General features: G+C 34.6%; 1 protein-coding gene across 4 annotated transcripts; it reads left to right on the plus strand.

The window, feature by feature from the left end:
- Positions 1 to 2,635: 2,635 nt before the first annotated feature.
- LOC132626713 (ATP-citrate synthase beta chain protein 2) lies at positions 2,636 to 9,297 on the plus strand. Of its 4 annotated transcripts, none has more exons than XM_060341667.1 (17): positions 2,636 to 2,791; positions 4,242 to 4,363; positions 4,475 to 4,577; positions 5,140 to 5,205; positions 5,333 to 5,456; positions 5,797 to 5,931; positions 6,271 to 6,331; positions 6,426 to 6,502; positions 6,891 to 7,046; positions 7,231 to 7,359; positions 7,449 to 7,581; positions 7,687 to 7,814; positions 7,938 to 8,043; positions 8,119 to 8,195; positions 8,314 to 8,384; positions 8,525 to 8,809; positions 8,920 to 9,297. In XM_060341667.1, the coding sequence occupies exons 2-17, from the start codon at positions 4,264 to 4,266 to the stop codon at positions 8,993 to 8,995; spliced, it is 1,827 nt and encodes a 608-aa protein (XP_060197650.1). In that variant the 5' UTR covers positions 2,636 to 2,791; positions 4,242 to 4,263; the 3' UTR covers positions 8,996 to 9,297. The 4 variants fall into 4 exon arrangements, with proteins under 4 accessions (XP_060197650.1, XP_060197653.1, XP_060197651.1 ...); XM_060341670.1 differs by having other exon boundaries at positions 2,716 to 2,791; positions 4,251 to 4,363; XM_060341668.1 differs by lacking the exon at positions 2,636 to 2,791 and adding an exon at positions 2,835 to 2,971.
- The last annotated feature ends 1,061 nt before the right edge of the window (positions 9,298 to 10,358 follow it).

The following is a 10,358-nucleotide window of genomic DNA, read 5'->3' on the forward strand; positions in this document are numbered from 1 at the left end:
TCAATTCGCATTAATGTCGTTCATACAAGTTCATATCTTTACAAATCTAATCCTATTTTTGGAGTATCAAGGATCGGATACACCAACTTGTTTTTAAACCTCATAAAATAAAACAATTAACTGATATTCCCAAAAAACCCAATTTTGCCGGAAAACAGCTATCATAAGCTGAAATAACAAATATGATATGATACATTACATAAGTATTGATTTGAATATTACTCTTTTTTCTTTTCTTTTGCCTCCCTAATATATTCTGCTGAATGTTTAGTTAAAATGAAAGGTGATAAGAATAAGAGTGAAAAATTAATGGTCAAAAACGAACACTCAACAGAAAATAGAAATTAGGCCGCCCGTCATTTTTGTCAAGATCAGTCGAAGCCAACCTTCCGATCTACCTAACCCCACCCAGCCCCCGCGACAACTCCCAGCACCTACTTCCTTATTTTAGCCGTTCCTTTTTTAAATTTCTTTTAAGTGACTAATTATAATAGAAATTTGTTCAACTATATATTAGTAGAATAATAGATGCACATTTTTCAGTAGCCGCGATACAAAAAGGCTACTGTAATTCAAATCTGGCGACCTTAACCTCTTGAAGCACACCAATGTTGTTAAATATAACACAGAAAATAGACTTGGGACTAAAGTGTATATAGAGCCCGTTTGGATTTTATAAGTTGCTTATAATCTGTTTTCAGTTTTTTTGAGTGTTTGGCTGACCAGCTTAAAGCCATTTTGTGCTTAAAATAAATCAAAAAAAAAAAATTGGGCCCGTTTGGCTTAGCTTATCTAAAGTAGCTTATAAACTGAAAACAACTTATAAGTCAAAAAAAAATAAGTTAGACTATCCCAACTTATTTTTTTTGGGCTTATAAATTGTTTCCAGCTTATAAGCTGCTTTTTTTAAGCCCGGCCAAACAGACTTATAGTAGTATTTCCTTTTTTCCTCTGTTTCAAAAACACATTACGCCTAATATGACACTCTCTCCTCTCAATTTACGTGCCACCTTTTGTATTTCATGAATCAAACAAGTTTTTATTTTTATTTTAATCTTTTATATGCTCTTAATATTTAATTTATTAATTATTGTGACTTATAATGCTTTAATATAATTTTATTTTAAGCAATTTAAAGTTTCTTTATGTTCGAATTCACTATTAAAATTAAAAAATTTGACTCTCAAAATTCAAATCATGCGACATAAATTGGGACAGAGGGAATACTTAATAAAGTCAGAATCATTCTTGATGGTTGTGCTGTCCTATGTTTAATTATTCATGTTACGTTACTTTAAACTCATCGAAAATTGAGGGGATGAGAAGGTATTGAGAATCCTACAATAGTTAAGTCTTGTCTTTTATATTATTTTGGACAATTATCACTATTTGAGTTAATAGTATTTTTCTTTATCAAATCTTTTAAAAGCTAAATTATCTTCTTCTTTTTTTCCTAAAAGAATTTAATTTTAGATTTGAGGTGTTGTGCCAAATAAATTATTTTTAGGCAGCAATAACACTAATTTTTATCTTATAGTGAAGATATTACGAATTTAACTAGAAGCTGAAAATTAATTTCTTTTCAAGACAAAAGTACTATTACTAGATAAATTATGCTTACCGAATTATCTCCGATTAATTTAATTCATCTATCCCTAAAAAAAAAAAAATACAATGTTCTTCTCCCCTTCCTTTTTTTTTTTTTTTTGTTTCTACCGCCCCTTCTCCTTCTCTTTAAGTGGATTTTTCATTTATATTAAATCATGTATTATAATATATTTAAGTCATCATGTTAAAAATAAGTAATATATCCAATATTATTGCTCTAGTTTACCTATATATTTGACTAATTTTTTTAATATATTTGTTTTAATTTTAATTAAATAAAAACATTAATTACAATATTATAATAAATATTTAAAATTATTTATATGCTTAATAATATTATTGTCTTGTTTCGTAATTTGACACTCGACTAAACACAGTTTTCTTATCAAATACTAAAAAACAATTTTTTTTTCAAATTAATTGGACACACAGAAACTATTCATTAAGTACAAGGAAGAATTTTTTTGAATTAATTGGCTAAACATAAATTATACTTTCTTAGAATTATGTTTTCAAAAAATTATTTTAACATAAATTATGCTAAAACTAAGCAGATTTTGAAAGCTCGGAAAAGAGACCACAAATCATATGTACATTCTCTTTACGCAAGTAAATTGGAATGCCAACAGGCGTCTATTATATTGAATTTCCCCATAGTCTCCATTTTGGGTACGTCCAGTGTCAAAGTCACTGAATGGGTAAGTCACCAATCTCTAGACTATGTAATATACTTTATCTGCTCGGGGGTGAGTGCAGGGCAGACGATTTTAAAGCGAACTCCCCTGGTCATTGAATATTTGACGAATAATTAATTGATTTCCTTTCCTGATTTTGTATATTTCAGTGGAAGACTTTGGTAAATTTCAACAACACCACCTACAGTATTTCTTTTTCCTCAAATCATCAAATAAAGAAAAGAAAAGAAAAAAAGAGAAGAAAATTGAATGATCCGTGAACTAACTAACTGATGCCATACTGAAAAAAAAAAAAAAACAACTAACTGATGCCACGTCATAATTTCTCAGTCTTTCTTGGCTACTATTATTACTACTACACCTATGTTCCATCCCTATGCTATAAATACTTTGTCCTATATATTCATCTAACATTCTCCAACTAGCTAACAATATTCACTCACCTCGTGTCTGATTTTACGAGGGGACTTCCCATTTCTTCATCTTAGGTACATTTTTATCCACCACGCTCTCTTTTTATTTCCTTATACATTTATTTTTGGAGGTTCGGATCTACATGTTTTTTTGTTTTTCAAGTTTGGTGTTGAATTCTTCATTCGGGTTTGTGTCTTTTAGTGTGAAAAGAGCTTCAGTTGTCGAATCTTGCTCTTGTTTTCGATGTTTCCGAGGTTGTATATATGTATATGGTTATGCTTTTATTTGTTGTTCAGTGACTCTTTTAAATATTGGATCTGTTTTTAACCGCCATTAATAGTTGTTACTAAAAGTCTTTTCTCTTTTGATTTTGTTTACGGATTAAAGATCTGATTATTCTTTTTATATACTGGGAGTGTAATTTGGATCCATATATTCCTACCCCAACTAATTTTAGAGGTGTAGTTGATTTTCATTTTGCATTCACCTTCTCATTGTTTGTTTGTTATCATTTCTTTCCTCATTCATTTAGTATTATTTGTAGAAGTAGTTTCTTTTGCTAGTATTTTACACTTTAGTGTAGTCTTTATGTTTGGTTGAATTCAGGAGGATTTAGCTTCATTTGTGTTTGTTCTCTTTTGGAAGGAAGATTTTCAGAAACTTGTCTAGTGGGTGTTTGGCCATGCAATTTGGAGCTCAAATTTGAAGTTTTGATTCAAAATCAGCGTTTGTTTATTACATTTGAACAAACCTTCAACTTCAATTTCAAATCCCAAATTCTACAAAAAGTAGGATTTCAATTCCAAATTTATGATTTCAATTTTTTTTTTTTTTTAAATTTAAAACTTGACCCGTAAGTTCATATTTTACAAAAAAAGAACCATACTTTTAAATTATGCTAAAAAAGACCCATGCTCGACGTGAAGAGATTGTCCGTATAATGTGAGAGGATTATATTAAAGAACAGCTAGTTACTACTATTGTTGATCTATTGGACCAGTGGATCTTTGTAAAACTATGTGTATTTGAAAGTTTGTAATATCATGTAATCGCAAACATTTATTTATAAAAGGAGCATGTAAATATGAGTTATTAATTAGGCACCTTAGGAAATTCTGATACCTTTTTTATGAACTATGGTTTGCTCATTGGAAGTTTTGATAGTTTTCACAAGTTGTGGGATTTTCATGTTTATGACAGATCCAAGTTGCATGTCCAAAGACGGGCCCTTGGACTAACGAATTATTCGTATTTTTGTTCATTTGTGATCTTATTTGTTTAGGAATGTTGATTTCAGGTGGATAGGGGAAAGGGGCTGCTTGAATAATATACTTCTATCACTACTTGGATACACATTGCCACTCGAATGACTATATGATGAAATGTTTCACTGTCAGCTCAATAGTTATATATTGATGTATTGTTTTGGTCTTCTGTCTCAAAATTTAATGGCTGCCTGTCATATGCAAGAAATTTATCTGTTCATGGATGGTTTTTGTTTGTGCTGACGTTGTAACTTCGCAGAGATCTCAGTTGACTTGGCAAAATGACTACTGGACAACTTTTCTCCAAAACTACACAAGCTTTGTTCTACAATTACAAGCAGCTTCCTATTCAGCGCATGCTTGACTTTGATTTCCTTTGTGGTTCGTACTATGCTTCTGGTTCTCAATTGATTTACCGCAACTATGCAAACAATAATCTTGTAATATTCAATGTGTTGGTTAATGCTAATTTCGTATTTTTCAAAATTTCAGGGAGGGAAACACCATCTGTTGCTGGAATTATTAATCCTGGTTCTGAGGGATTCCAGAAACTTTTCTTTGGTCAGGAGGAAATTGCAATCCCAGTACACTCAACGTACGTCCTTCTTTTTGTTTTTCAATCATTGGTCCTACTCCCAATTTATTTTGAGCTTTTTTATTTGGATCTCTAAAGGGCATTCTTTCGTAGTCTTTCTCAATGTGGTCTTCTTTCTTGTTGGTCCCTTCCAGTATGCTATTTCTCTTTGGTGTGGCTTAAATATATTTAGCTCGGGTTTTCCAATTTTAGCCTTTTTTTTAAATGATATCATGTGCCAAATATTTAACTTACTGGATCATAATTGAGTCACTTCGAATGATGTGCAATGTAGGCAGAAACGCCAACAAATTTGTTGTTAAGTTTTCTCAGTTTGAATTACTTCAGTTAGTAAAAGATACAGAAAAATGTGTTGTCGCAGTTTCTCAGCTTGAATTACTTGAGTTAGTAAAAGAATGCCTTAATTCTGAAATTTTCTACAACCACAAGATATGTCATATTTCTGGCAGATATATTTGAACTATGTTGTCTTTACATACATTTGTCCTACTGGTTTCAATTTGGTGAGCATGGTGTCTTATCACTTTCACTGATTATATTCTACATTTTACTCATTCTTCAGCATTGAAGCCGCCTGTGCTGCACATCCCACGGCTGATGTTTTCATAAACTTTGCGTCTTTCAGAAGGTTGGTACTAACCACTGTTCTTTTTGTGCTGTCTGCCTTAAATTGCGTTTTTTCTAGAAGAGAAAATCTGAAGCTGCAAAAGATTTGCTTTTGTGTCTCTGATCTTTACTGTCTTATTCATTTGCAGTGCTGCTGCTTCCTCCATGTTGGCTCTTAAACAGCCAACCATCAAAGTTGCAGCTATTATAGCTGAAGGTGTTCCTGAGTCTGACGCTAAGCAGCTGATTGCTTATGCAAAGGCAAACAATAAGGTAATATTATGTCATATCAATCAGGTTTCTGCCTTTGCGTTCACTATTGTTTTGACGGGGCTGGGGGGTTATAAATGATGATGTATAATCAAGTATAGGATATTCTTATGGATAATGCAATGAAGAAATTATCAATTATTTGTCTCACATTTCGTAGTTGCCTTGTCCTGGAAGCAATGAATTCCTCCTTTCTTAAAGAGATTATAGAAAAATGGTAGAATGAGCTCTTAAATAGATCATCAGGTGGAGCATTTAGGGGGTCCAATAACTTCCCTCACTCTACTTTTCTTTCTTTGTTAATTTCCAAATTTTATGGTGTTAATATGGTGATCTTTCTCAGGTGGTTATTGGTCCAGCTACTGTTGGAGGAGTTCAAGCTGGTGCTTTTAAGATTGGTGATACTGCTGGAACAATTGATAACATTATTCAGTGCAAACTTTACCGACCTGGATCTGTGGGTTTTGTCTCAAAATCTGTGAGTGATTTTTAGAGCCTCTTTCATCTTGTTGTATAGATATTAGAGAAATCTCTAATCAATTACACCTGCAGCATTTTGCCCCCTCCTACTCTCTACTTTACTATCTCCTAGAGTGCAATTAAGATAAGAAAATACTTGTGAGATACTTTCTATCTATTCTCAACTACTTTCAGAAACATATCTTTACATAACTTTAATGTATGAAACCATTCAAGCATCCCTTTTACCAAACTTTAATGCATGAAACCATGACCTCACTCTAATATACGAAGCTTAATAGTTTTGGAAATAACATTTTCCGGTTTCAAGAATAATAACTTTTCTCTTGATGTACAGGGCGGTATGTCTAATGAATTATACAACACAATTGCTCGTGTGACTGATGGAATTTATGAAGGTTGGACATTCTAAATTCTGAATCCATCTTATTGGAGCAAGTTTATGTTGTTTTAATTGAAAAATAGAATATAAGTCAATTTTGGTGTATGCAGGAATTGCAATCGGGGGAGATGTTTTCCCTGGCTCTACCCTTTCTGATCATGTTTTGCGCTTCAACAATATCCCACAGGTAATTCACTCGTATAGGCTACATTCTCCCTGTAATATCACCAAGTTCATCCTCAGGCCCTCGGTGTTGTTGCTTTAACAAATCCTGACTGTTTGTAGAGCTACTTTTAACTTTGTGATCATAAAGCTAACATTCTAACCAAGTAGCAAAGTTTATCCCTTTCCACACACGCGCACACACTGTGACTTTGTTGCCTTTCTCCCTAATGTTCGCCATTAGTATTTAGATTTAAGGTCAGTTTAATTCCACAGTATTGATATAAATAGAAGCTCAATGGTGCATAAACAACTGATGTTTTGTTGTCTTGATGTATTTCGTGCTTCTCTTACCACTTTTTCAATTACTAGTTCTTCACTTTCTTTTTTAATTGTGGTTTTGATATACTTAGGTTAAAATGGTGGTTGTTCTTGGGGAACTTGGTGGACGAGATGAATATTCCTTGGTTGAAGCCTTGAAGCAGGGAAGAATCAACAAGCCTGTTGTTGCCTGGGTTAGTGGAACTTGCGCTACGCTCTTCAAGTCAGAAGTGCAATTTGGTCATGCGGTGAGCTCTATTTCCCTTTATTTCCACATTCCTGGAAACATGTTGCTAATTATCCCTCGCAAAGGCCGAGAGATGTTTTGACGCAAGAGCTTTTTGCCTCTTCTCTTTCCTTCTTTTTATAAGAGGCTTGACAGGATAGTCTTTGCACATGAAGTCTAACTTTGCATAGGTCCTTGTCAAATAGGGTGCAAAGAGTGGTGGTGAAATGGAGTCTGCACAAGCAAAGAATCAAGCACTCAGGGACGCTGGAGCTGTAGTTCCAACCTCATATGAAGCTTTTGAAGGAGCAATCAAAGAAACTTTTGAAAAGCTAGTGAGTCTCATGATATTCAGCAGATAACGATTGTTTATGCCTTCTACTCTGCTATTATTTCTGACAGCACTGCATATTTGTTTTGGTAGGTTGAAGCAGGAAAGACTACTCCTGTAAAGGAAATTACACCTCCTCAAATACCTGAGGATCTTAGCACGGCAATCAAGAGTGGGAAAGTTCGGGCCCCAACTCATATTATTTCCACAATATCTGATGATAGAGGTGTAGTTGGATTTGTGTATTCTATATTAATGATTAATTGTTTTTTCTGGTGGCTAATTAAGTGTCGGAAATGATGCTGATTGTGTCTACAACTTCTATTCACAGGTGAAGAGCCTTGCTATGCTGGCGTACCCATGTCATCCATTGTGGAGCAGGGACTTGGTGTTGGTGATGTAATATCCCTCTTGTGGTTCAAACGTAGCCTACCACGTTATTGCACACGTTTTATTGAGGTAAGGTTCTTATGGTCGCAATGCTATCACTATTTCAATAGGTTATAAACTCTTATTTTTAACCATCAGTTTCTGCCAGTTTCTAAACCTTAATATGATTTGCCGTGGTTGATTTCTTGGCAGATATGTGTCATGTTGTGTGCTGATCATGGTCCTTGTGTTTCTGGTGCACACAATTCTATTGTAACTGCCAGGGCTGGAAAAGATCTGGTTTCCTGCCTTGTTTCTGGTATGTTACAATTTGCAGGTTTCTAGATATGCGTTTATTTTTCAATCAGAACTGGACTAATGTGGCTCTTAATAGGATTGCTGACTATTGGTCCACGATTTGGTGGTGCTATTGACGATGCTGCCCGGTACTTCAAGGATGCTTACGACAAGGTGAGGCTTATGCTTTATGAGCATTCCCTAAGCCACTCATGAGGCTAGAAGCAGTTTCCGCTGGTCTCTTTTGTGCCCGCCAGATGAATAGATATTTTCAAATGCTTTGTATTTGCAGGGTCTTTCTCCATATGAGTTCGTGGAAAGTATGAAGAAGAAGGGAATTCGAGTGCCAGGAATTGGCCACAGGTATTATATCTTGTAGCTGCTTGATTATATCTCCTTAAGATATGGAAGCAAAAGATGTACTTGAAAAAACTTTTGAACTTGTATGGTTATCATGCTTGTAGACTATATTTGACGTACCACATCTACTTCTTGTGTGACAGGATTAAGAGAGGTGACAACAGAGATAAGAGAGTGGAACTACTGCAGCGTTATGCTCTAGAAAATTTCCCATCTGTTAAATACATGGAATATGCTGTTGAGGTTGAAACTTACACACTCTCAAAGGCAAACAACCTAGTCCTCAACGTCGATGGTGCCATTGGATCCCTCTTCTTGGATCTCCTTGCGGGCAGTGGAATGTTCACCAAGCCAGAAATTGATGAAATAGTGGGTATTGGTTACCTCAATGGACTTTTTGTGCTGGCTCGTTCAATTGGGCTTATAGGGTGAGTTGCATGATGCTTAAAACACCATTTTAGATTCACTCTCACATTCTTGTTTATGATAGCTTGATTCGACTTCCTTAATGATTGACCTGTACCTTATGAAATGTCAGGCACACATTTGACCAGAAGAGATTGAAGCAGCCTCTGTACCGTCACCCATGGGAAGATGTCCTCTACACCAAGTGAAGAGAAAAGTTGCCTGCTCCAAATCTACAGTTCTCATTCAAACTATTTGGTTAGCCATTTGTCGTGTGTGAGTGGTTCATTTGTTAGACTAGTGTTTCTACTACTCCGAAGGGCTCCAATGAGCATTTCATTTTGTAACTTCTTAGCGAGATCCCTACGAGGCAATTATCATTTATGATCAGTTTTTAGTTCCACGGCGCAAGTGTTTTTCCCCCCTCTTTTCATGTCATAAAGAAATAAAACATTCTATTGTTGTACCTTTGTTCACCTGATTTCAAATGTCTTTACAAGGAGATTCTTCATTCCGTGTCTATGCACTGTTTGCATAAAAAGAAAATTTAGTAGTTACATGAAAAGGCTTCACAGTCTGGCAACCATAGACTGGCTGATCAGGTTTTGAATAGATTTTGGACAGTAACATGCTAGAACATGTTATATTACTCTGAGCATATACATATTTCATAATTAGTAGTATAAAAATGGCAGAAAGCAACAAGCTAACAAGGACTAGGACGAAGTCTCGCCAACATGTTTATGTTTTTTTATTTAGTTTCCAAATCTCGTAAACAGGCTGTTGGCCCTGCAAAGGTAAAGGTACACTTTATCCTCTCTACACTCTACTTGTGAGATTATATTGGGTACGTTGTTGTTTCAAATCCATGAATTTAGTGAATCTGTTTGTAAGATCATCTTATTTAATCAAGTTTCTTGGAAAAACACACCCATGTTGGTGTGGTTTCATTGGATCTCAAAATGATTTGGAGGATTGGACAAGAGGGGAATTGGGTGTCAATAATAGTACGAACTTCACGTGGGAGGGGCAATGTGATATGAAAGGGAATACTCATCATTTTGCCCCCACCATAAATCGTCTTCATCTTTTTATCTTCTTCTTTTTATTTTCTTTTTCTTTTCTTTTCTTAGATGCAACGTCAATAAAACTACTACCACCCAACATATCACGTTTCAGTACAATTACTAATGTGTTTCTCCCATACTGATTCGAATTCTTGGAAATAACCCAAACATAATGCTACAAAGTCAGTAGCATTTAATTAAAGACTTTCCGCTGTCCATATTAGGTGTTTTAGCTTTTATATTAGGAACTCGCCTATAGCGGGAGCTTAATGCACCGGGCTGTCTCATAACTTGAAAAGTATTAATTTTTTTTAAAAAAAATTAATCCCAATTTATTATCAAGTATAACGCAAAATTTCTCCATATATTTCTTCCGGTCGAGTTTCTCGTCTGTCATTATACCTTGAGAAGTAGAAGTAATTCCATTTTCCATTCTACATAAAATTTGCAAAATTCGTCGATAATTAGAATAGATTCGTAGAGTAGGCCGACTAATTTGTTTTAA

Source organism: Lycium barbarum, chromosome 2 (genome assembly GCF_019175385.1).
Source record: "Lycium barbarum isolate Lr01 chromosome 2, ASM1917538v2, whole genome shotgun sequence".
Taxonomy (NCBI): domain Eukaryota; kingdom Viridiplantae; phylum Streptophyta; class Magnoliopsida; order Solanales; family Solanaceae; genus Lycium; species Lycium barbarum.

Bases quoted from the DNA above. Each gene is read 5' to 3' on its own strand.
- LOC132626713 (XM_060341667.1), top strand. From the start codon at position 4,264: ATGACTACTGGACAACTTTTCTCCAAAACTACACAAGCTTTGTTCTAC. The intron at 6,332-6,425 runs GTTGGACATTCT...TGGTGTATGCAG, and splicing joins GACTGATGGAATTTATGAAG to GAATTGCAATCGGGGGAGAT. The intron at 8,385-8,524 runs GTATTATATCTT...CTTGTGTGACAG, and splicing joins GTGCCAGGAATTGGCCACAG to GATTAAGAGAGGTGACAACA.